The sequence below is a fragment of the Medicago sativa genome, chromosome 3, assembly GCF_051527215.1.
Source record: "Medicago sativa cultivar Bolivia chromosome 3, Bolivia_mono, whole genome shotgun sequence".
Taxonomy (NCBI): Eukaryota; Viridiplantae; Streptophyta; class Magnoliopsida; order Fabales; family Fabaceae; genus Medicago; species Medicago sativa.
The window spans coordinates 95,903,560-95,929,611 of record NC_140751.1 but is presented as its reverse complement, the minus strand read 5'-3'; the positions used below and the strand labels follow the sequence as shown (position 1 = coordinate 95,929,611).

The window sequence follows — 26,052 nt, the reverse complement described above, 5'->3', positions numbered from 1 at the left end:
CTCATGTTATTATGCCTTAGACTAGTTGATGTTTAGATAGGTTGTGGATTTAATAATGTAAAAGTGACTTGTCGTAACATTGATTTTGATAATGTCTCAAAAAATATTCACAGTTTTAGTAGTTGGTAATTTTACATAGGATAAAGGATTACTGTTTAAAAATAAAAAATCAAGATTTTAATCAAGATTACCGTTTAAAAAAAAATAAAGATTACCGTTTAAAAAATAAAGTTTGACTTGAGTATTTTCACAAAATGGCTACACATTCTATCAATCTTGTTGCATCTTCTGCATCAAATAAGAAAGATATTGACAAACACTCACCATTGACAAGTGTCAAAATCATGTTATTTTCATTAGCACTTGTTGACTTGTTTAACAAGTAAGCTATATAACACCCCCCCCCCCCCCCCCAATAATTTTCAATTAGTTTTGTAGGTTCGAGACATGGTTACAATAAAACAAATAATATGGACACAAGTAATTTTGCTAGGCGGGCTCATGTGAGATGAAGACGAGTCAAGTTAGAGAGTGTTATACCCTAATTTTGGACCTAAAAATACTTGTTCAAAACTTTCTTTCATCTTTGATATATGTCTATTATCCTTGGACATTTGTCAATCTGCTATTGTTTACACTAACATTTCACTCTGCTTTATCTCTCAATTTAGTTTTACATATCTTTTCAACTGTGTGTTTGTCCATGTTTTCTTGCATTTCAAGTCATCCAAAAACATCTTTCTTGCATTTTAAGTCATTTGAACCTGTCTCTGATCAATTGCATCTTTCTCTGCATTTTATTTCGATGTTATTTGGAAAAATTCATGAAAAAGGGTATTTCAGTCATTTCTTGTATCCAAACTCATTTTAGTCCTTAAAAAGTTGTTTGAGTCTTTTCAAATGGTTTGAATAAGTCCTTATTTCAATTCTATGTCAAAATCCATTTCACAAATTGCATTTGAAGTCATTTTGAGTCAGTTTAAGCCCCTAGGGGCATTTTAGTCTTTTAATGTGTTAAAGCCCTGTTTAATCTCTTAAAATTGTCTCTGAGTCTTTTAATTTGCTTGTATAAATTCTTGCTTTAATTCTCTGTTAAAAATCATTTTAAAAATTGCATCTGAGTCATTTTTAGTCGTTTTAGTCCCCAAGGGCATTTTGGTCATTTCACACGAAATTTCGACAGAGAGAGGTTACTTTGAAGTACCTCATTTAAGTAATTGGTTCATTTTAGTCCGTTTTGTCATTTTTAATCGTTTCACTTTACGTTATTTTCCATTTTACCAATTTTAATTCAATTTTATTTTAATTTCATTTTAGTCCTAAAAAATTCTAAAATTGCATTTTAGCCCCTTTGAGTCATTTTATTTTAGGTTTTTTTTTGAATTTTAGGTCAAATTTTTGTTTTAGTCCTTTTTAGGTCAATTGCAGTCCAGTCCCTTATTATTTTAAAGTTTTGTTTTCCAGTCTTCTTAAAATTGCAGAGTGGTCCCTTAATTTCTCAAAATTGCAAAAAGCCCCAAAGTCCAGAATTAGTCCAAGGCCGAGCCAAACAAGTCCAAATACAGGTGTCAACAATCCATTGGGTCTCAAGTCCACATGTCACCTATATAAAGGCCACATCACCAATTACACAAAGGAGGATCAATCATTCAACGCCAACTCATCAAAAATCACAGAAACAGAGTCACATTTTCTCTCTCTTGGCAGTTACGATCAAAACACAACGATTCTCCAGAAAGTTCATCCCCAATCTCAAACCCTAGAACTCCAGAACCACAAATTCAACACAATTTCAACGAATTCGTTGCAATTCTCAGAGATTCGAGTTCGAATCTTCATCATCGAATTGAAGGAACTGCAATTCAAGCACAAATCCGAAGAAATTGTGCGATCACAGTTCGGAGAAGTGAGAAGAAGAGAGAATCGAAGCAAGTTCTGAACTAGTGAAGAAGAAAGAGAGAAGAATAACTGATTTATTTTCAGTTCAAGAACTCACCAGAAGCTTGCGTGGATCTTTTTTGTTCGAATCTCCAAATCAAACTCAGGTAATCGTCAAAACTTCTTCGTTTTTCATCGCAAAAGCTCAACGAAGGTTCACAATCACAAATAAACGGTGAATCGAAGAAGAATTTTGAAAAGATTCGAAAAAGTTCGAACGAAACCCTAAAAATGTAAATCGTCCAAGATTCACCGTTTATTTTGTAAATCTAGGTTCAAATCCATAATCAGTGAAGGAAATAGTTCAGATTAGGGTTTCGTTTCAAAAGATTTCGAAAATGTTTGAAAACCTAGAAGCCGTATGAATCAAGTGTAGATCTGTCCATATCTAGGCTTTGTTTCAAGAAATTAGTGCCAGAATCATAGAGAGGAGTCTCAGACGAACACGACGGTGTCAAAAATTGGCAGAAAGATATTGCGGCGGCGCCACCGGCAAGCCACCGCACCTCCGCCGTAGTGTTCGTCGGAGAAGACGACGGAATCTTAGAGAGAAGCGAGAGCTTCTCTCACTAGGTTTGAGAGAAGAGAGAGAAGGAGAAGTGGGAAACGGCCTTGGACCGGTCCCTTGTGTTTTTAAAGGGATGTGAACCAGACCGGTTCACTTGAACCAGTCTGGTTCACTCCTGGACCATATGTGTATGTCGTTTGATCTAGGGTTTAGGATCCTGGATCAATCCAACGTCCCTGATACGTTTGGATGATCCAGGATCCACTTTCCTTTGGGCCTGGACCTGTCCCTTTGCAGATTTTCGTTTTTTCTCTAGTTTTTTGCTATTTCCACATTATTTCTTTGATAATTGCACCCCTGTCATGACTAATTTGTTTTAGAAAATTCCATGAAATATACATATATTTTCTTGATAATTTTGTGATTTTTTTGTGTTACTTGTTTACTAAAAAACTTGATGAAAAATATTGTGATAATTTCATGCATTATTACTTGAATTTCATATTAAAAAGTCTTTGAAAATTGCATGATTTGATTCCTTTTCTTGATGGATGTTTGTAATTCAGGGTATATGATCTTGTGGAATTTTGTTACTGTTTGAATGTTGTGTTTGTGTTAAAAATGTGCATGTGTTGTTTACTTGCTTGCTTTGCAAGTAATGGTGGTGAACAAATAGTGTAAATAGGTTTAAATTCACATTAAAATGTAAGGTTTACTATAACTCTTAGATTCTCATTTTAAACCCTGGATTTCATGTCTTGAAAATATGTTGAACCATGAGAGTTATAAGTCATAGTTAAGCCTTGCCTTGGTGAAGAATTTTAGGTCTATTATACATTACTTTTGCTTATTTTATATCCATTTTTTCCCTTTTTGTTATGATAGCTTGACTTGCCTACATCTCTATTCTTTTATGCCTTATATTACTAACCATTTCATCTATTGGTTTCATACATAAGCATCCCATCTCCATCTCACCTCTTGCCATTTAAATCCAAGCAACACTTAGTGTGTAAAAATTAGATATCTTGTAATTTTCCTAATGATTTTAATTTCTTGCAAGACCATAGAATGTATCTAGGCCAATGATGTAATAAGGACAATGGACTCTAATGATGTACACCGACACAAGCACCGACACATGCACACACATCACATAGATATTTCTTAGATGTATGACTAGGATATGCATGTTTAGATGTATGTTTAGGATTGAATGTTTAGATGAATGCCTAGGATTTACACTTAAGAAAAATCATTTTCCCAAATAAACATGAACAACATCACTCAAATCTTTTTCCTAATAAACTTTGGGATCCAAATTCCCATTGATTTTCCCTTTTCTTTTCTTAAGCAAAAATCTTAACAAACTCTTAATCATACTTAGACTTTTTTGCAAAATAACTAATGCAACCTCACAATTTTACAATCTTATGCCCTTGAGGCCTCTCTCTCATTCTTCAAATTCCAATTTTCAAACTTAAAATCAACCAACAAAAACAAAAACATTTTTTTTTTGGAAGAGAACTACGGTGGATTTGATCCCTTAAACGGGTACGTAGGCAAGGAATCAAAATTCCTTCAATTCAAATAAAATAAAAATTCAAACATCTCCTCCCTCCAATTCTTCACTTAGTAAACTCTTAGGTGTAAATATCACCTTTCAAAATAGCATTTAAAAATAAAGCACGCGCGTAGAAAGTAAAGACGGTTCCTATAGGATACTATAGTCGTTATGGGTGCCTAACACCTTCCCGTGGCGAAAACAACTCCCGGACCTCGATTCTCAAGGGTTTTGCTTATTTTTTCCCTTCCCAAGAAAAAATGAGATATCACCGGTTTAAAAGGTTCAAACGTAATCAATGTTTGACACCCGAAAACCAAGATAAAACAGAGAGTTTTATGGATTTATGGGCGAGGACCTTTTCTAGGATAGCAATTCCAAAGAGTTCTATGGAGAAAGGCTAGAGCATACTCGTTGAGCAAGCAACACTTTGTCCCGCGAAGTAAGGCGGTTTAATGACTTTTAAAGATCAGCTATGCTTTCCCCCCACTTGGAAAAACCTCGAGAGGGAATCTGCACTTTTTGTACTTGTACAGATAAGATTGTAATTAGAATTTTAGATATACTTTTGATACCTAAGTCTCATTTTAGAGAGATAGGGAGGAAGGGAGTGTGAGAAGTTATGTATCACTATTGAAGTTTATTAGAGCTTGGATTCAAGCTTTTTTATGTTCCTCCTTCGTCATTCTTCTTTCTCTATACTTGTTACCTCACTCATGGGTAACCAATCTCTCTTGGTGTTTAGGATTAGGTGTAGGTATATAGGATTTCGATATATTATCAATTATATGACTAGTTGTATACAATCTATTATTCAATATAAGCTTTGGTTTAATTCTATAATTAATGCTTTCTCCGACGTGCAATTCGAAAATGATTATTTGATTTAAAAAGTGCAAGCAACACTTTTTTCGATGTGTCATTGATAAGTCTGAGACCATTGTCCATTGTCTCATGTTATGCCTTAGACTAGTTGATGTTTAGATAGGTTGTGGATTTAATAATGTAAAAGTGACTTGTCGTAACATTGATTTTGATAATGTCTCAAAAAATATTCACAGTTTTAGTAGTTGGTAATGGTATTTTGGTTCCTTTTTTTAATTTGGTTTCACACTCGTACGCAGGTTCGTTCGGTTGCGTCCGTGATGATAGATTAGGGTTGGTCCACTTGATCTGTTATATCGATGTATTTAGCTTGGGTTATACATGGTTCAGGTCTAATGCCACTAGTCCTTGTATCTCTTTCTTTTTAATTAATATTATTTTCCTTTTGCCTAAAAAAAAGATACAATACAAGTTTAAAGTTGATAAAAACAAAATGGATGAATATGCGAACAAATTCACAATATCTGCGTTAATAGCATAAAATGGCAAAGTGCATATGCCTAATAATAGAATTATATTCAATTTTCCCGAATACCCATGTCTTCAGATCTGCAACGTTGATGACATCAAAATCATTGATTGGTTCTGCATTTAATCAAAGTTAATCTATCAACTTGAATCAAATAAACACTGCACTATAAGACGAAAAATAAAAACACATTGTATATAAACGGGAAATCAAAACAAACAACAACGTGCTAAGTTGACAAAATTACAACAACAAATGAAAGAAGATAAAAAAAATATGTGAAAATCACTCATTTAACTAAAAGAAGAAAAAAATAGAGGGATGATTGTGGATTAAAATTGAATCTAAATCACCCTACTTTAGTAGATCGAGAAGAATAAAAGTACCGACAACAAGAGTTTGATAAGGAGAAAACAGAGAGAAGGAGAGAAAAGAAAAAGAAATCATATGGTAAATAAATATTTAAGCAGAAGTTAAAATATTTTAGACCATACAAAATTTGGTCAATAAATAAATGATATGAAAGCATCTACCTCCTTAAAGGAAAAAAAATCAAAATAAACAAAAAAATTGAAAACAAAAGAAAATAATTTTTTTTTGTTTACCTTTTTTAAGAGGTGTAACACAAGGACTTTCGAGGAGGTCACCCATTCTAGTACTATTATCGCCCGATCAAATCCAAACCGATCAAAAATAAAACCACAAACTGTTCCAAAAAACTGAAAAACCCGCAAAAAATCGAATAGTTTTTTATATGCTTGGATGTTGTTTTGTAAAAATCACTACGATCGAATTTCAGATCACTTTTTCAAAACCGAACCGAACCGCAAAAGTAAATATTAACACTATTTATTCTTTTATTATATTTATTTACTGCATTGCTATGTTGCTTGTTGGTTTTTAATCTTATATATTGGACTAATTTAATCTATATTATTAATTACTATTTCACATGTTTTTAAAATATTGATAATTTTCACACTGTAATTTTAATTTTTTAATATATTTTGCATCAAATCTATTAGTTTACTATGTTTGAGTAATATTAATATTAATAAAAATATATATATTCTTGAAAAAAGTAATTAAAAAAATATTTTATATTTTGGATATTAAAAAACCGATCCAAATTAAACTGCATATATTTGGATCGGATCAGTTCAGATTTTTTTAGAATAATTATCCAAACCGAACCGAACCGCATGTAATTTTTATTTTGGATCGGATGACATTTTACCTTAAACCGATCTAAACAAAGAAATAGTCGAAAATGGTACTATATTTTTTTTCAATCCATTTACAAAAGGTAATATTAATTCTTAATGGATAAAAGACAAAAAAAAAAAATCATCAACGTGCATATATACTGTCATAATGAAAAGCATTTCATATTTTTCTTTTTGACTTCAATTATTGTTTTATCATTTGTCTATTATAATTTTTTTTTTGAGCAATCTATTATAAATATATGTCAATATTTGAATTATGATATTGATTTCACACCTTAATTAGTCAATGTTCTTTTTTTTTAGGGACTTTAGTCAATGTTCTATAAGAAAACACTGTTTAACATTGACTATTTAGACTTTTTTTTAAAAGAATTAACTATTTAGACTTGGCAGATTATAACTTTTGTTGAATATAAAAGCCATGACCTATTTCAGTTTCAGTCCATACAAATGGCCCAATCACTATCAGCTACTCTAATCCTTGGCTTTCTTATATTCACTTCAGGTACTTTTTCTGTCGTAATTCCAATACTATTTTACTTGTGCATATTAAACGACGTACGTTTTTTTTTGAAAGAGAAATGACCTACATTTTATTCTTACACAGTTTCCCCTAAGAAATCCATTAAATTTGATTTTTATAAATGAAGACGTTGAAAACCACATAGAATTTTAGTAGAGTTAAATAAAATCTCAAGAAAAGGGTGCATGTCATGTTTTATGTTGTACTTTGCATATTTTGCTCAAAGAATATAGGGTTAATTATGTTTTTGGTCCCTACAAAATTGCGACCTTGTAAGTTTAGTCCTTACTTAATTTTAATAGCATTTTTAATCCCTACAAAAAAAATTTACTTATAATTTTAGTCCCTGCTAAAATAAATTTTGTTTAATTATCCTTAAACTCTTAAATTTTTTAACGATTCTTTTTATACAAGTTTAGAACACTATGAAAGGTTCATTTCCTAAAATCTATAATTTTTTAACATGAAATAATTTAAATATGAATTTTTTAAAACGACAAAAGTTTAAGATATAAGTAACTAAAATATGGATGTAGAAATCAAATTTTTGCGATATTTTTTTCGGAGGACCTTTTAATAACGTTCTTAACACGCCTGTAAAAAATTGTTGAAAAACTTAAGAGTTTAAGCATAAATTAAACAAATTTGGATTGAGTAAGGACTAATATTGAGTGCAGAAATTTTTTGTAGAGATTAAAAATGCTATTAAAATTAAGTAAGAACTAAACTTACAAGGTCACAATTTTGTAGGGACCAAAAACATAATTAACCCAAGAATATATTAAAAATTGTTATTAATTTTACAGTAATGTTCGAGGTGAAATCATGCACGCTAACGAGGATTGGAGGTGGTTGTCCTGATATAAATAAATGCAAAGTAACTTGTCAAGCATGTTATACTGGTGTAGGTCATGTCAAATACTATTGTCATCAAGGTGGTGCTGGAACATTATACGCAACATGTGTTTGTGTAATGGAGGATGGTGCTCCCTGTAATGTGCCTGGGTGCCCAGGGAATACACCTCCTGCTGCTGCCAACTACGATGAAACTCACTTCATGAAATGTTTGAATGTTACAGCTTAAAGAATGGATGTATTGCTTATTTATGCTTTACAATAAATTATGTTTATGATCCTCTCAAAATAATTTATGTTTACACTACTAGAAAACTCGGATTTAGCGACGGCCAATTTCCGTCGCAAAATAGTCAAAACTCCGTAGCAAACGTCTTTCTGACGGATTTTGCGACTCTACAGAAATCCGTCGTAATAATGGGGGTCGGAAAAATTTAGCGACGAATTATCAATTCCGTCACTGATTGCGGCGGCTGACATTGGGTCGCACATCGAATAATCGGTCGCTAAGCCTGTCATATTATGGATATTCCAAACCCAGATTTCCGTGACAAAATACTGACGTAATAAATACGTAATAAATATCCGTCACAAATTACTGAGGGAAAAACCGTTGCAAATTACAGAGGGAATAATCCCGTCGCAAAACATCTGGGAATTTGAGTAGCGTCGCAGTTACTGCCGACACTATATTGAAAGATAAAACTTTAGTGACTTACTGATTTTCCGTCGCAAAGAGGTTTTTTTTTTTTGGCCTTAAAATACAAGGTGATGAAAAATCACAATATAAAATACATTAATATGATAAAATAGGATAAAAATCACGTTAATATTTGATGAAAAACCTTTTTGGTTGCGTTCAAAAGAATCACACTACTTATCTTTTCCATCAAAATATATTGAAATAATTACTAAATATTAGAACATTTACTTTAAACTAAAAGTTATAATCAAATTTTCAAAATAATATGATAAATAATCAAGTAGGTGGACACAGATGTTAATCCTAACTCGAACGATTAGATCGATAAGGAGGTAGATGTGAATGGCCTTGTGTAGAAGACTCCATGAATTTCTGAAACTGCTTTCGGAGCAATCGCGAATTCTCCTGTGACTGTTGTGACTGCTCTCGAGCTAAACGTGACTCCTCCTGTGATGCACGAATCAATTTAAAACTAAACCTCATACAACGCAAAACAATGGCAAAAACAAATTACGCGATCATACATGACAGGGTGAGCCATTATCATTAATATGACAGAGTGAAACGAAGTGTCCAAATAGACATTCCCTCAAACATGTTATGTTCTTACCTTAATTTTGGGATACCACATGAATATGAATAGGGCAAGCTTCAATTCTCCATACATGGGCAACCTTCATAAATTTTCGCGCGTTAATTTTTTGTACAAATCTTATTGATCAAAAGTGAACAATATACAAATGACTTAAAACTCAAGGACTCACCACCCAATAACTACATCAGAAAACTTTTCTAGTACTGTGAAAAAAGCTACAATGATCCTGCAGATTTAAGATGAACAAGCACATAAATCAAACAATGATTATTAACTCCATTCACACATGCCAGTAATACAAGTCTGCCTCAATTTCATGGAGCATTGGTATAAATAGGAATCTGTAAAAATAGGAATTCATATCACTCTGAGACAAAACCAGTAATACAAGTCTGCCTCAATTTCATGGAGCATTGGTAAGGTTACATTACAATATTTAGACTCCCTCCCAGGTCATATGATCTTATGTTATTAAAGTGAAAACCAAAGAATACATTTTCCATCAAGTCTAGTTACAAGTCCAAACCTAATTAACTTAAATTAATTAAATAAAAATCATTTTTTTTCTTTTTATGAATTCTTGTAAAAATTTCGACATGACCTATTTTAAACATTTAACCTTTGTATGAAGCCAAAGTTGTACCTGATAACCGTTTTTATATATTTGATAAAATCAAGACTAAATACAACTTCTCATTGGGCTTACAACAAATTGACCGTAAATTGGATTTGCCTAATGCAACTTGAGCACCGAGGTTCAAACCCCGACCACTACAAAAAAAAAAAAAAAAAAGAATAAGAAGTAGATTCTCAACTACAAGGAACGAATCAGAAGGCTAAAAAAACAAAAAAAAAAAACAACTAGTGGGACGAGTTAAGGAGTTTAAAAAGGATACGACAAGATTTTAGACAATGTATCTTACTAACTCAGATTCCAATGAACCTTCCATTTGAAACTTCAACAAAAAAAAAAACAAAAAAAAAATTAGTTTCTATCACGTCCTTAATAATTCAACAAAACATCTGAACACACGATGAAAGAAAAAAAAATACTATTATAAAAGAAATCATAATCAATATCAAACACAATTCTAATACTAGAATATTCTAAACCATTATTTTCCACCCTAACACACTCAAAAAAGTTTTCAACAAAATCCACACCTATAATTGCAATAAAATCCAAGCACAGTTATAAAACTAATAAACTCATTACCTAAACGCATCCCAAATATCACTATTGTTAATTTCATAGCAAAGTTTTTAATGACTCGACACTTTCACATACTCTAATCTATCAAATTATTCAATATCATAATTCTCATTCTACCTTGTTCTATTTCATGCTAGTTGCTACCATCTCGTCCATCGTCCACTCACAAATCAAACATCCTAAAAATTGCCATAAGACCAAATTTCAATTCAACTTTCAATCCAACATCAAGATTTATAGCTTAATATCAACTCACCTTGACACTAATTATGATCCTCCAATAAATTAGAACTTCAACAATCATCCTTCAAATTTTCACTTGAATCTTTAAGTATACTATTGCAAGAAAGGACACTAATAAATCTAAATCATCGTATCAATTATAAATATTCAATCTTAATCTAGATTATCATAACCAAACTAAGATTCACAGAAGTTGGAAATACTCTAAATCAAATCATACAAGTCAAGAACAAAAATAGCACACAATTCATTACAAAGGATCTCAAAGGTATCATTGCAAAGGATGACAATATAATAAATCCATCAATATAATTTCAACAAAACAAAAATATCTTAAAACTAGACTATTATCACCAAAAAAAAAAAAATTCCATCAAAATATCAAGTAGTTAATTCCTTTAAAAGTTTCTAATTCTTAAAAGAGTAACGAACAAACTCGTCAAACATAAAATCTCTTCAATTCTTAACCTATCATATTCAAATCCAACAAGTAATTTTTCTTTGGTAAAACGACACACATCAAATCCACCATTCAATCTTAATTAAAAATGTCATTTTCGCAACAAAATCCACCACAAAATTTAAACATTTCAAATTACTAATTCTCGACAAGCTATTAATCAACAAAGAGTGGCCTCCAAACTTACACTACCATTATACAATTTATGCGTTATTATACGTACTACTTTTATTATTCTTAACTACTTATCCAATCAAGTAAAACACAACTTAGAAATATTTTAGTCTTGCTAAACCATTTTCGAAACAAAAGGATCAACAGAACACAAGTCAAACAAAACAAATAGCACACAATTCACAGAGATCACACAACCAAAAAAAACAAAGTGGGAACATACTCTCATATCCTATTGGAAAGACCTGCTCTGATACCACTAATGTAACGCCTCCTTTTAATTATTAAATTAAATAAATAAAAATGAAGTAATAGAAAGAAAAAAAATTCGACATAGTATCTTTTGAAAATTCATTATTTATATGTCGAATATATTCTACCTGATAACAATTTTTATATATATTTGATAAAACAAAAGCTGAATAACTTCTCACTGGTGTTATAAAAACTTTCAGAAGATATAGAGTAAAACATTTGTACTTTCAAGAGTTCAAATTGATCAAGTACATCAATTTCATTTATAGTGTCCTTTAAAACTTGCAGAAAATAAAATGGAGGCATTACACAATAGTACATCACAGTTTCTAAATCCAAATGAATAAGAAAGTTCTCATAAGTATATGCAAATACAACTTGAACAAGAGTAATAATACATTTAAATACAACTTGAATAAGAAAGTTCTCATAAGTATCAAGAAGGTGAAGTTTAGATAATTTAAAATATCAATTTTGTCGATATAAAATTATAAAAACAAAATCATTTAAATTAGAAAGTAAATCAACCATTTTGTGAAACTCTCAGTTCATCTCATAACTAAAAAAAATTCATTTACACAAGTCCCTCTATTTTGTTTTATTTTAGTTGTTTTTGAAGAGCAAAAATTTACTAATAGGAATTAAATTAGCAACAAGATGTGCTAAGCCAAGAACAAAGACCTAACTTTGCAGCCATAAACATTACAAAAACATAGTAGGACAGCCCTCAATTTAACTGAATTTCAACAAGTATCAAAGCTTTTACTTCCAAAAAACGAACCTACCACATGGGACTATCGGAACAAATGATTTTGCTACTACTATCCCCAAATCTAACTAACAATCCTAACTGAGCAAAATTGTTAATAAAAATAGTAGAGCTGCAACTTAAAAATACAGATTAATCCTACTGTTCTTTAATTTACTTAATCTCTTTCTCAAAAAAATCATCACCATCATGAAGAAACAACACTAACATTCTAACAACAGTTGAAGGTTACAATTAAAATGGTCAACAGAGAAAAGGAAACAAAATATTAAGAGAAAAACTTAAGATAAAACATAAGCAAATCTGGAAACTAGGTAGTAAAAGGGAGAAACTCACCAAGAAGAAGAAAAATGGAGTATATGGCCGTGACCACTTTTCCGGCGCGGCGGAGGTGAACTCAGGTGTGGTGGTTGCCGACAAAGTTGCTCCGATTGCGAAACAAACATAGGGGTTTTGTTGCGGACATCACAAGGAAGAAGATGATGCGTTTAGTTTTTCAAACGGTGGTTCACGGTGGCCGAAAAGTAGGAGAGAAGGTGGTGGTTGGGGTTTTTGAAATATCACCGATCTAAAAATAAAAGAGTGGTTTTGGAAGAGGAAGATGAGTGAGTTTCAATGGTAGCGGTGGTTTGGTCATTGGAGGACGGATGGTGGATTAGTGGTGGCCGAAAGTTTTGGGTGGTGGTTGGGAAGAGAAGAAGACGCGCTTCTGTTGTTGTGTTGTTTCAGAAAGGGAGAGAGGAAAAATAAAGGGGGTTTTTTGTTTCTACCTAATAATAATAATAATAATAATAATAAAACAACAATAACAACAAATATTAATAAAAACAATTCAAATTGTCCAACTATTCCAATTTTTTTTAATTTTTTTTATAATAGTGGTGTAACGATTATAATTTTATTTGAATAAACCATCAAATTGATCCCTGTCTAAATACCAATTTTTCAAATCGGTCTATGACTTTATTAATAACTAAAAAGGGTTTTGTCTTTGTCAAATGTTTCTCAGATTGGTCCCTAACTCTATTAGTTGTTTTATATTTTAAACTACTAATGTACCAAATAAAATCCAAAAGACATTATGTCATTAGCCACTAAATAATATCCAAAAGAGCCATCAACATTTAAAATACAAAACAATTAATAGAGTTAGAGACCAATTTGAGAAACATTTGACAAAGACAAAGACGATTTTGAGTTATTAATAGAGTTGAGGACCAAATTGAGATTTTAGTATAAAGATAAGGACCAATTTAATGGTTTACTCAATTTTATTTTAAGGGTTTTTTTGATATATTAATAAAAACAATTGAATTAAAATTCAATTTGAATAAAAAAATAAGTGATTTTTTTGACATGTTAATAAAAACAATAACAATTGAATTAAAATTAAAATTTGAATAAAAAATAAGTGAAAATGAAGAAAATAAAAAACCAAAACAATACAAATTAGTGGGGTCATTCGTTTGTTAGTGAAAGAAAAGGAAAGGTTTTCCAAAAAAAAAAAACTGTTTTGTCAAAAATAAAATAAAACTGTTATAACTTAATATTAATAAAAACCAATTAATAAAATAACTAAGGAGCCTCGTTGGCGTGGTGGTAAATAGCCTTGATTGCTATCAAAAGGGCGTGGGTTCAAGTCTTAGCTAACCCACAAATTTTATTTAATTTATTACTTTTTTATCTTGGGCGTGGGTTCAAGTCTTAGCTAACCCACAAATTTTATTTAATTTATTACTTTTTTATCTTTAAAAAGCAAAAATCATTTTGTGACGGCATCCATGGACGTCGCTAGGCAATAGGGGAATCTGCGATGGAATATGTGACGGAACTGCTATTTATTTAATTTATTACTTTTTTATCTTTAAAAAGCAAAAATCACTTTGTGACGGCATCCATGGACGTCGCAAGGCAATAGGGGAATCTGCGATGGAATATGTGACGGAACTGCTATAGACGGAACAAAACCGTCGATAAATCCCTCACAAAACTTCAAAATCTCACATTTCCGATGGAATTTATGACGGATACGTAGCGACGATAGATACCCTCGCAAAATCCGTCGCTAATGACATCTTAACAGTAACCCTCACAAAATCCGTCACAATTTGCGACGGCATTTTAACCCTCGCAAATTTCCGTCGCTAAAACTGAATTTTCTAGTAGTGTTATGAACTTAGTTTTTTTTCTTTCACTTTTGTTTTTTATTTTTGCTTGTGTGCCAATTTAATTAGTTTAAGTTGAACCTAACACACTCATTTATGTCACTTAAAAATGGCTAAATTTTACATAAACCAAAACAAAACAACAACGACAAAAATAAACAAGATTGATTTTACTACTAAAAGTCCCCTTTATATAGAGTGTGGAGATTGCAACGCCGTTGTCTGACATACGTAAGACTCGACGGTTATAGATTCAAGGAAATCGTAACCGCCAAGCGAGTTTCGCGGGAGCCATGAAGAGAGATGTTAATTCAGTTTGAACGAGTCTCTGTTGCTCCGAGCACCCCCCCTCGCGAGGAGGAGGTGTGTTGCGAGTAACTTACCCAAATGCTGATTTGAGTTAGTTTGTATTGAACCTAAGTAAATGAGCTTTTGAGCATTTGCTTCATCAAGAACAGAAAGCAAATATCAACATATTTTGTTGTCCTTAAAAAATTATTCATAATCCTAATTGAATACCACAAAACTTATTTATATTTATTAAAAGTCATGATTGAATACCTCAGGAATTTTTTTATCAACGAAATGTCTTTTGAAAAATTATAATTCAATACACCCTCCTTAAAACCAATCATTTAAATGCATTTCATAGGCATTTGTTAGCATCTACTAATAGGTTCATAACACACATTGGACGATACTATGTCTTTTCATTGGCATCTGTAGTAATTTTTTAACGAGTAAAAAAATGTTAATTCTTTTTTTTTTGTCGAGAAATGTTAATTCTTTTAATGAGTCAAAAACTTTTTACAGTAGTTCAGTTGTTGGAAATTTGTTTTTTCTGTTAAGTAGTTTAGTAGTTGTAGTTCACACATTTTAAATGTGAAGAACACATTTTAAATGTGAAGAAATGAGATTTTTTTTTTGACAAGTGTGAAGAAATGAGATGTTGAAGTTCAAATCTCATTCTCTATGTATTTATACAATTTTCTTACCAATTGAGCTAAGGTACAAAACTGAAAATTTACTTTTTTATAAAATATAAAAGTCGATAAAAAATCTTAAATTCACAAAACGATCTTTGATTTATTAGTTTAAAGAGCAAATATGCCAAAGAGAAATTATATTTGTACAACCATTTTATGACAACTTTTTGATAACTTTCTCTCTCATACTCACATTATACTCTTATTCTCTCTCTTTCTTTTTCTCTCTCCATTGTTTTTGACCAATGAAAAGAGAGAGAAAAAAAGTTGTCACAAGAGTTGTCTCAGGTGGATGTTCAAATATCACTACTCTATGCCAAAACATTTCACTTAAAAAATGTATCGTAGCCTCGTAAGACCTTTTATTTAACAATAGCAGAAAATCGTGTGATGTATAATGTAACCGAATTATTTTGTCATGTCAAGATACACGTAAAGGTTTTATTTTTTTTGGTAATATATAACATGGTACCGATTTTTTTTGTCAAGTAGTTTAATGGTTAGAAACCAGGGGTGAAGGACTTCAAAGGGATGGGGTAGCGTTGGCTACCCTAAGAGAAAAAAAATCTTGAATAACTAACATAAGTTCAATATATAACTACCCCATGAATATATTATTTGGCTACTCCAAACAATTTTGTTGGTTTAAAGAGATATTATATTAACAAAAATTGATAATCTAAGTAGTTTAGTGTCAAATATATAAGTTTGTAAAATATTTTTTATTTCTTCTTTTTATTGGCCCCCTCGTAAAAAATTTACTAGCTTCGTCCCTGGTTAGAACTCATACATTTCAAATGTGAATAAGGGGATGTCTCATGTCTGAGTTCAAAACTCGATCTCTACGTATAATATGCAATATCCCTACTAACTGAGCTACTGATTTATTTAGCAGGAAATCATCATTCTGTTTTACTTTGCGATCAACTCCTAAAAAAAATCATTTTGTTTTATTAATGTATTATTTAAAAATTTATGAATTTTAGAATCAGTTCCTTTAATGCATAACGTTAAGGCACATTTAATATTATACCTTTATAGCAGGTTTGATAATCACAATTATTGTCTAATAGTAGTATTTTTGCGTTTACACCTTTTGACTTCCTAGTATCAGAAGTTATTATCTCCTACATAGGTTAAATTAAAGGGTAGTGTTAACTTGTGCCCTCAAGGCACATATTAAGATTCTAAAAATGGAATTAAATAATAAATTTTGTCTTGAAAAGATAAGATTTTAAATTTCTAGAATATTGAATGCACAATTTCCAACAAAATATTTCTATCTTTAACTTCTTAACTTGTGCCTTGAGGGCACAAGATAACATTTCCCTAAATTAAAAGGTACCCCCTCCGGTCACATTTATAAGCAACTTTTGTTTTTGATTCATTAAATAAGTGACGTATCTAGACTATATTATGTTTCAGATACATCATTTATTTAATAAATCTGAAAAAACGAAAATTGCTTATAAATGTGACAAGCGGGAGTAATTCATAATTATGTCATGTCTTATAGGTCTATAAATGTTGTGTTTATCAAAATTTTGTTTTGCAATCCAAAAAGGTTTATGAACACAGCTTGTTGTCTATTTGTCATGTCTTCTATTCATGTATTATTAATTAATCCTATATATCATAAATAAATGAGAGAAAAATTTGAAAGGAAAAAATGATGAAACCATTCACATTTGTATAGTAATATAGATATAGAAATATATCCCTTCATTGTCAATTATAAACAAAAGATTCTTTAAATAACTAATGTATTTGATCTATACTAGAAATTAAATAAATAAGTTGTTCAATAAAACTAAAAATGAAATGTTACATATAATTAAGACCGAAAGAAATTGTTAGTATATTGACTAAGAAGACTTGAACAAATCATAACACAATAATGTCTCAATCAATAAGATTAATTGCTAAATAAATACAAAAGAATACATACTAAAATAAAAGATATTTACATATTTTAATAATTAACTACACATTGTAATTTTCATTGAATATAAAAAGCCAGAGCCAAGTACAGGTCAATCTACACAAATCACATTTTTAGAAGAACAAATGGGTCAATCACTACCAGCTACAGTCATCGGCCTTCTTATATTCTCTTCAGGTATTTTTTTTTCTGTCACTATCTTTTGTTCTTACCTAGTTTCCTCTAAGAAATATATTGAATGTGAATTTTATAAATGGAGAAAATAAATATTATGAATCAATTTTTTTAGTCTCAAATATCATATTTATTATAATTTTGGTTCAAACTCGCATTTTCCCCTCAAAATATAGTGATCATTTTGATCCAAAAGTGGTAATTTATTGCCCAAATATTTTGATTGTGCATAGAAAACTCACTTTTGAGACCAAAAACCGGCAGTTTAGAGACCAAAAATCATCATATTTAAGTCTCCAACACTTTTAATCCTTTAACCAAAATCATTGACTACCAAACTCCATAAGATAAATTGTGTTTCTCTTATATCCCCTACGGTATTTATGTTTCTATGCATAAAATTATGCACTTAGGCATAATAAATACCAGTATCTACTTAAGGTATAATATGTCGTACGGTTCTTTTTCCCTCAAAAAAAAAAATGTCGTATGGTTCTTTAAAATAATTTTTGGCAGCAAATTTTATTGTAACATGTAACCCTCTAGTTTTGTTCCACGTTGGTATTTTAGGCACAACTTTGTTCTTTTCTTAAATCATCTTTAATTTGTTAAAATAAAAAAAACTCATTAAAATTATTTAGAATTCTTCAACCTTTTTCTCCTCCTTCTTCTCTTATCCTTTATGACTAAACGTTTGTTTGGACTTGTCAACCTTTTTCTCCTCCGTCCGTCCCTTGTACCCTTTATAATCTTGCCCAAAGAATATTTTACAAATTGTGACTAATTTTACAGTAATGTCGGAGGGGAAATCATGCGAGCTAAGCAGGATTGGAGGTGGGTGCCCTGATAAAGTAAAATGCATGCAAACTTGTCGTCCATGTTATATTGGCATAGGTCAAGTCAACTACTATTGTCGTCATGCTGCTAGTTCAATGTTATACGAAACATGTGTTTGTGAAATGGTGAACGGTGCTCCTTGTCAAGTTCGTGGATGTCCGGGGAACACACCTCCTGCTGCTGCCTATGACGCCAACTACACTGAACCTCATTTCATGAAATATTTGAATGTTACAACTTAAATAATAATAAATGTACCACTTCTTATTTGTGCTATATAATAAATTATGTGCATGATTTTTTTTTTTTAACTCTAACATGAATTTATAGATAGAATGAGAAACATATAAATAGTATTTGACCCTCAAACGAGGAGAAGTACAATAGATACTCGTTCCAGCAAAACACAAAAACCATTCATAATACATACAAGGTGCTCCAATTTTTTCTAAATAAAATTCAGCTCTAGAGGTGACTTTAATACTATCATTTATTTACTAAGTCTTCTATAATTTAACCCATTTCTTAAAAAAAAAATATTTCCTTCCCTTGCTTCCCAAATCTTCCAAACGGTTGTATGTCATATCAACAATAGATCTTTTTGGTGCTTGCTATTTGATGAGGAGGATGTGAAGTAGTCTAGGAGAGCACATCACCACTCCCCTGCAATAGTTTCTATGTGTCGAAAAAGTTAGACCAAACACACTTAAATACTAAGAAATTACCTTTGAGTTAATGTCATATATATTCATCATGCTTTCTCCTCCGTCATATATTAAGTGATACAATTGACTATGTCATATATATCAATGCATATTTTTTATCTTTAATATCTTCAATTCCCTATTAAAAAAATTATGAAAATTTAATATTTTAAAAATATTCGTGAAGACAAATTCAACACCGTCTTATAAGTACGTACAATTTTTGGGGGCAAATTGGGTATTCACTCCCTTAGCAAAATTGGTTTTGGATTCCGTCAGCAAAAATTCACACCAACGACACTTTTACAGACACAGAAATAGAAACAGCGGGGAAAAAGCGGAAACTGTGTGTTGTTGTCAATATCTTCCTCTTCTGCGGCGAAAGCGTTTCCCTTTGACGTGAAGAACCATCATCGTTCACCACATCTTCATGATGGCTGGCTCTTCGTGTGCTTCTTCTTGTTGTGCCTCTGCGCTCATTCCTAAATCAACGCCTCCAATTGCAGTCGTCTTTGGCGGTAATAGAAGTTTCGTAAATAATCGAATTTCTCGCTTATGCGTTAGGGTTTCCATGGTTGATTCCTCTTCTTCACCTTCCGATTTTACTAAGCGCATGGAACAAGCCTGGTTAATCTCTCAGGTTCCAAATCCAATCTTCAACTCCAATTTTATGTTAATATCAACTTTTAGGTTTTTCATAATCAGAAAACTGTAATTATGTACTATTTATGTTCCTTTGATTGTGTTCTTCAATTTATTTCAAGTGTTCTGTTTCTGTTTCCGTTATGCTGATTTCATTGAGCTTGGTACCGTTATGCTGATCAATTATCCATTTGAAGGTTCCTTTCCTTTTTTAAGGTTTTCATTTGTCCATGGTTTGTTGTGTTATGGTTGAGCCTAAACAAGCCTTTTACTGCAGTTTAAGTGTTGAATTCAATCTAGAAACAATTTCAAGTTCTATTTTATATCATTTGTGATCAATATCATTAAGTCCTTGAAAGTATTGATCATTTTTTTTTTTTTAAAACGATACCTTTGCATCCTTGATGCACTCAAAAATTAATTAGATATGAAAACATGACTTATATTTCAAGTTTTTCATATTAAGTGTTGGGTTGGGTCATGAGGGATCCAGAGATCATCACATTGGGTTCTGAGGAATCACATAAGTGAGTTGAACGCCATATCTTAACACATAAACTTAAATATTATTGCATTAGGTTTATGGTTCTTCTTGTTTCTCATTTAAAAAGCGTTCAACATCCATTTTTCCATCCATCGGGAGACTCTTACTCACACTTGATGTACCAACAGTATGTGCTTATGTGTAACCTATTCCTATAACAAAAATTAAAATAGTTAAACTATTTTCATATAAGCTATAAGCTGTTTTCATAAACTATTATAGAGAGCTTATGGACATGTCACAAGTTGTTTCCTTAAGCTCTTTCAAATAGTCCCACAAGTTGTTATGCAAATAGATATGTTAAAATAAGTCTATCCAAACAATTTCTCTATCCTTGTAACTGGCAAAGTATTAACTGATGTTGTGGACGAATGAATGAAGCTAAATATCAAAATTTAAAATTTATCTCTTAATTATTCATGTTCTATAGTTGAGGGCAGCTTAACAGAGTAGTTTAGCTTTAAAATTTGATACATTTTGATATTTATCTGCTGGTCCCTGATTTATCCTACCTTTATGATGCTTGCAGCAACCAAGGCCAGTTGTGTGTTCATCTTGCAGCTCAAAAGGGCATATTGAATGCAAATGGTGTGGGGGTACTGGTTTTTTTGTTCTTGGCGACAACATGCTTTGTGAAGTTCCATCCAGAAACACTAGTTGTATTATTTGCAGTGGACGGGTACATTTATGAGGAATGATTGATCTGAATTCAGTTCACCTAACATTGTTCTTCAATGTATTCTCAGCAGAGCAATTTACATAGACTTATTCTGTCGTTAATTATGTTGTTATTCACTCTTCAGGGATCAACGTGCTGCTCTAATTGTCAAGGAACAGGATTTCGTGCAAAGTGGTTGGAAGAACCTCCTACATCCTAGTTGAAAAAAGACTACTGAAATAGTGGACATTTTAAGTTGGGAGGATTGAAGTTGTATTATACATACCTCTTGCTGCATTTGTCAGACAGATTCATTAGTCACTTTTGTTTTTTCAGCAGACACCGATAATTTGTTGTATTTTTCTCTTTGTATAATATGTATAAGTGTAATTGTTTTTACCAAATGAAACAATATTCTTGAAACCACTGATGTAGGTTTCAGTTTCAAACATGTAATGCCAAGCTTCAATATATGTACATTGTTTGATTTTTAAAGGGAGTGTTCAGTTTAGGTTTAGTTAATTTTTTAATAAATATACTGATTTTACATATTTGATTTTTAAAGGGAGTGTTCAGTTTAGGTTTAGTTATATTTTTTTAATAAATATACTGATTTTACATATAATGTAATTATGTGCACTGATTATGTTCTTTCTAACATCATCATTATATAGTTTCTTCTTGAACTCTTTGCGGCCAAAGTACAGTAAACTACTCAATTTTTTTTTCTTGTATCAAAATGAAAGAGAACAATAGACCGTAGGCTTTTCTGGCAGACCATGACCTTTTCATCGGAAGACATTGTTTAGAAACTTTTTCTTCTATTCATTGTTTGGCTTAAATAACATAAATGGAGACAACACCAGATGTCATCCAAAACTATAATACAAACTGTAAGTGTTCGATTGAAAAGGATATTTTTTACAACTTATTGCTCACAATCTCCTATGTGTCCTAATAAAGTTTGTTGTATTCAATGCAATGGCTGTTGAACAAGCATACGCTCCAACAGAGCATAGGGATGCAGATGCCAACAGGAGGACTTTCCATTGTCTCCCAGATACAAGAATTGCCAATGCAGCTAACGCAACAGCCACAGCCGAAAGGGCATTTTTCCAAGTTTGAAAAGCTTTGATGGCGGTTCTACATGTATTGCAATGTATTACATGCCTGAAATATCTATTTGCTAAATTTGGAGCATGCATTGTCCCAATGCCCCCCTTTGCAGGTGAGGAAGCTGATAGTCCTGCAACAAGTCCAGCAGGTGCATGTTCAACTACAGCAGGCTCTTTAGGCAAGGAAATAGTGCTGTGACCAAAATGATATGGCATCCCGTGTCCCACTTTGTCCATCCACTTCCTGTATTCAGCAACCCATGTGTCTGATGATCTTAAATTCAGGTATAGTTCCTTTGTCGGAACCTTCTCTTTCAAAAGAATTTCATTTTGGGATGATAAGAATCCCATGTCTTGTTCAAAAACCTTGCTTGCATTCTGATGGAAGTACCATTCAGGAAACAGTTTCACTATTGGAGATCTTTTTGTTCCTCCAAACCTCACTATCAGCATGGATTTCCCTTGTCCAGTTGGCCTACAAAGGAACAGACCACTGAAGTAGTTTATTTCACCATTTTTATCTACAATTTCCCTGTTATTTTGTAGAACACAAGGAGCCTCAAACCGTAAGAAGTTAGGCTTAGTACCGTCTTTCTCTCGTCCCCACCAACCTGCAAACCCTCTATCAGTTCGTTCTGTCACCTCAAAAAGTAGCGGTTGTGCATCTTCTCTCTTTGCAGTCCAATCTGTTCTATCATGCGAGATTGGAATATGAGCAGGATCCATCAAGTTTTCCAGTAGAATAGAATGATCATATGGGAGTTCATGAGTTGTTGAAACATCTTGAAACCCTGGCCTTGCAAAGTTCTCAAACCAAGGTATTTTACTGACATTTGGAGGTATCTTCTGTGACATCCATACCCAAATAACACCTTGAGAATCCCTCACTTCATATGTTTTAACACGGGCTGACCTGGGAATTTTTGCATCAGCTGGAAGCTGTTGAAAACAGAGAAAACAATTATTATTACTTGTTAGCATCAAACCATATAAGGACATTCATGATATAGGTGAGTAGAACTCTAAAGTCAGTAGCCTACCTGAGGTATCTTCACACATTTCCCTTCGCCTTCGAATTGCCATCCATGATACAGGCATTCAAGCCTTCCATCAATCAACTGGCCTTCAGATAGTTTTGCTAACCTGAATCATGTAAAATATAAGGTCCAGTCCAGCATTGTGAAAGGAATAAAAAATCATAATTTCTTACACTTACTTGCCAATCAATTTAGATGGTTTGATTTAAATTTGCAAAAATTAGCCAGTTAACGTGAGAATATTTATCAATATTCACTATCACCCATGAAAACTACTAGCACAGGGGAAATTTGTAAGTAATTGAAATTGGGACATACTATCATTATTCATTAGGTGAACTTAGTGACTGTCCTAGGAAAGATACAAATATTAAATGAATCAAATTTGTATTGATAAATTTCAGTGATACTCAAATGTTTAAATATACCCTAGCCTCCTGTCAGCAGTAGCAGTATTGTAAATAAGGTATTACAGAAAGATAGTAACTAACATAACAATCCACTAACTTTATTAATACCAATATCTTATTCCTAAATAGAGCAATATAGATCTCATTATCAGACAAACACATTGGATTAGTTTCTGATCCTTGAGTTTGATTTCACATCATGGTAGAAAAAAATAAACCCGAACATTAGGAGCACTAAGTATATACACAGTATACAGCTACAAAATCTGTATTAACTGAGAAGAGCTGTATCTGCGTCAATAATCATGTTATTTTCATTTAATCACATAGCATGCAACTTTGGTTAAATCAATTATGAACTCTTACTTATGGGATGTGATCACATAAAGCAGTTGAAAGCAAATTCAATCATAAGAATAATTAGAGGTGAGATAAATTAAAACTAACCTGTGAGGACACCGATCTTCATAGCATTGAATCTGATCATTGCCATCTTTAAACAAAACAAGGTTCTTGTCAAACACTGTGAGACCAAGTGGTGCATCGTGTGGTACATTCTTAGTGAGGTACAAAGGGTACCATTCCTCTTTCCAATCATAGGCTGCAAGTTCTCTCTCACCCCTGCGTTCTTGCTCACTGGAAGGTCCCACTAGAACTTTCTGATCTTCTTCCCCATCAAGTACAGTTGATGCAGCTTTGACATCTGCCGTGGCGGTGACATACCCTGCATGCTTTCTTCTGCTTGATGACAAGCCTTTGTTGAGATTGAAACTGAAACTGGAAGATGGGTTAGTCCAAAGGAGTATTTGTTTGGATGGTGGAGGTGAAACATGCAAAGCAAAATGAGTTTTGGTGGGGAGAAGAAATGGATTTACCAACGCCATGGAGTGAAATCAAGAGGTAGTACTAGAAACTGATCGAGGAAAAGAAAGAAGAGATACTTTTAGGAGCGTGTGTGTGGTTGCAAGACTTGTGTGACATTCATAACCACAAAATATTGCTGATTCTTTTACCTTAAAATGAAAATTTGGACACATATTCCATTACACGCAACATGGATGAATTCTCATTAATTACTGTCGTTTCATAGTGTCTATATGGGGAGAAAATCTTGTGTGGTCCTGGTCCACACAAGTGGTCTTTGGTCACACAAAGAAAAAAAAGAGAAGAGAGAGGAGAGAGAAGAGAGAGAAAATGGAGAAGAGAGAAGAGAAGAGAGAGAAGGAAAAAACTTGTGTGTGTGACCAAACCAAAATTCTTGGTCTTGGTCCACACAAGTGTTTCTCCTAAGACTAAACACAGCCATAACAAAACCAACGTGGTCCACTTTTGTCAAAAAAAAAAAAAAAACACTAACGTGGTCCACTGTTACTAATAAAAGGTTTAACGTAAAGAATTGAAATGCTAGGAAGAATAGATTTAAAAAGTGTGGAATTCGTATGAGTTTTAAATAAGAGAGTGGATTTTAAAAAGAGTGTTCACAACGCTACTCTCAATGTAAAATGTAAAATGTAGGAAGCAAATTGAACTCTCCCGGTAAAAAATTTATGCTCATTTTCAAACGTGGCTAGATAGTTGCATTCTAGTAGTGGAAGTAGCCTGTGATGTGTGGTTAGGATCTTCAAAAGAAATTTGTCCTACACTGTGACTAAACTCCTACTTAATAATTGTTTTTCATACAAAATAAAGGATGTAGTATGTTCCTTCACGTCATGTGACTCTTAATTGATTCCACAACAAGAGTGCACATATTGTCATATGATTTTTGGTGTTATCTACAATATGGTGTGTTAAGTACCTTGTCAATTTTTCGAAAGAATCTAAATATGATTTTGAGCGAATTTTTTTTAGTCAGATGATACTTACCTTTTGACTGATCTCTAAATTACTATAAACTCTTTTTTTATCAACTGAGGGATTAACACACAAAAATATCTTGTCAACATTACATAGGTATATTCACAATACGGGAATCACAATTCAAACTTTAATTGTAATTGAAATATTCATTAGAATAAACAAACATTTATATTATTTAATATCTAACGACGGCTTAAACATAGTCATCTCTGTAACAAAAAAAAAACATAGTCATCTCTAGTAAGAAAGAAATTGTGAGTTAGCTAAAAAAATATTGAATGACTGTAATGTATTTAGATTTTTTTTTTTATGATTGTATTTAAATTAATTCGTGCTGGCACAAAAAATACCTCATTTATAAAAAAATAATAGGAGATTTTTCTTTTAAAAGTTCTTGTTAGTGAACTTTAGGTCAGACCTAGTAGGAAAGTGTCAGGTACTAGAACACCAATGTTTTGTATTTCATGGGTAAATAGTGAGTGAGTCAGGGTTTGGTGTGAGGCTACTATATATAGGGGGGGATAAGGGTTTCTCCCCCATTATCTCATCAACTTGGCCCTAATATTTTGAGTGGCTACTTGTTCCTCAAGGTTGG

General features: G+C 32.1%; 3 protein-coding genes across 5 annotated transcripts; 1 reads left to right on the top strand and 2 right to left on the bottom strand.

Moving 5' to 3' along the window:
* Nucleotides 1–8,776: 8,776 nt before the first annotated feature.
* LOC146942377 (uncharacterized) lies at nucleotides 8,777–13,100 on the bottom strand. Of its 3 annotated transcripts, XR_015032667.1 has the most exons (5): nucleotides 12,720–13,100; nucleotides 10,600–10,661; nucleotides 9,439–9,495; nucleotides 9,285–9,348; nucleotides 8,777–9,121 (listed from the first exon to the last, which is right to left on the bottom strand). XR_015032667.1 is itself a non-coding variant. In XM_085756342.1 (4 exons), exons 1-4 carry the CDS (start codon nucleotides 12,827–12,829, stop codon nucleotides 8,978–8,980), a joined length of 375 nt encoding a protein of 124 aa, XP_085612468.1. In that variant the 5' UTR covers nucleotides 12,830–13,100; the 3' UTR covers nucleotides 8,777–8,977. The 3 variants fall into 3 exon arrangements, 1 of the variants encoding a protein (XP_085612468.1); XR_015032668.1 differs by having other exon boundaries at nucleotides 9,439–10,225; nucleotides 10,600–13,100; XM_085756342.1 differs by lacking the exon at nucleotides 10,600–10,661.
* A 6,432-nt stretch (nucleotides 13,101–19,532) lies between these two features.
* LOC146942376 (DnaJ/Hsp40 cysteine-rich domain superfamily protein) lies at nucleotides 19,533–21,530 on the top strand. Its single transcript, XM_085756341.1, has 3 exons — nucleotides 19,533–19,831; nucleotides 20,907–21,056; nucleotides 21,181–21,530. Exons 1-3 carry the CDS (start codon nucleotides 19,622–19,624, stop codon nucleotides 21,253–21,255), a joined length of 435 nt encoding a protein of 144 aa, XP_085612467.1. The 5' UTR covers nucleotides 19,533–19,621; the 3' UTR covers nucleotides 21,256–21,530.
* A 309-nt stretch (nucleotides 21,531–21,839) lies between these two features.
* Nucleotides 21,840–24,554, bottom strand: TIC55-II (translocon at the inner envelope membrane of chloroplasts 55-II). The gene is made up of 3 exons (XM_085756340.1): nucleotides 24,045–24,554; nucleotides 23,191–23,293; nucleotides 21,840–23,089 (listed from the first exon to the last, which is right to left on the bottom strand). Exons 1-3 carry the CDS (start codon nucleotides 24,479–24,481, stop codon nucleotides 21,971–21,973), a joined length of 1,659 nt encoding a protein of 552 aa, XP_085612466.1. The 5' UTR covers nucleotides 24,482–24,554; the 3' UTR covers nucleotides 21,840–21,970.
* Nucleotides 24,555–26,052: the final 1,498 nt, after the last annotated feature.

Bases quoted from the DNA above. Each gene is read 5' to 3' on its own strand.
- LOC146942377 (XM_085756342.1), bottom strand. From the start codon at position 12,829: ATGTTTGTTTCGCAATCGGAGCAACTTTGTCGGCAACCACCACACCTG. The intron at 9,496-12,719 runs GTGAGTTTCTCC...TTAAATCTGCAG, and splicing joins CTCCATTTTTCTTCTTCTTG to GATCATTGTAGCTTTTTTCA. The intron at 9,349-9,438 runs GTGAGTCCTTGA...AAATTTATGAAG, and splicing joins TCTGATGTAGTTATTGGGTG to GTTGCCCATGTATGGAGAAT.
- LOC146942376 (XM_085756341.1), top strand. From the start codon at position 19,622: ATGATGGCTGGCTCTTCGTGTGCTTCTTCTTGTTGTGCCTCTGCGCTC. The intron at 19,832-20,906 runs GTTCCAAATCCA...TGATGCTTGCAG, and splicing joins AAGCCTGGTTAATCTCTCAG to CAACCAAGGCCAGTTGTGTG. The intron at 21,057-21,180 runs GTACATTTATGA...TTCACTCTTCAG, and splicing joins GTATTATTTGCAGTGGACGG to GGATCAACGTGCTGCTCTAA.
- TIC55-II (XM_085756340.1), bottom strand. From the start codon at position 24,481: ATGGCGTTGGTAAATCCATTTCTTCTCCCCACCAAAACTCATTTTGCT. The intron at 23,294-24,044 runs GTTAGTTTTAAT...TACATGATTCAG, and splicing joins GAAGATCGGTGTCCTCACAG to GTTAGCAAAACTATCTGAAG. The intron at 23,090-23,190 runs GTAGGCTACTGA...TGTTTTCAACAG, and splicing joins AATGTGTGAAGATACCTCAG to CTTCCAGCTGATGCAAAAAT.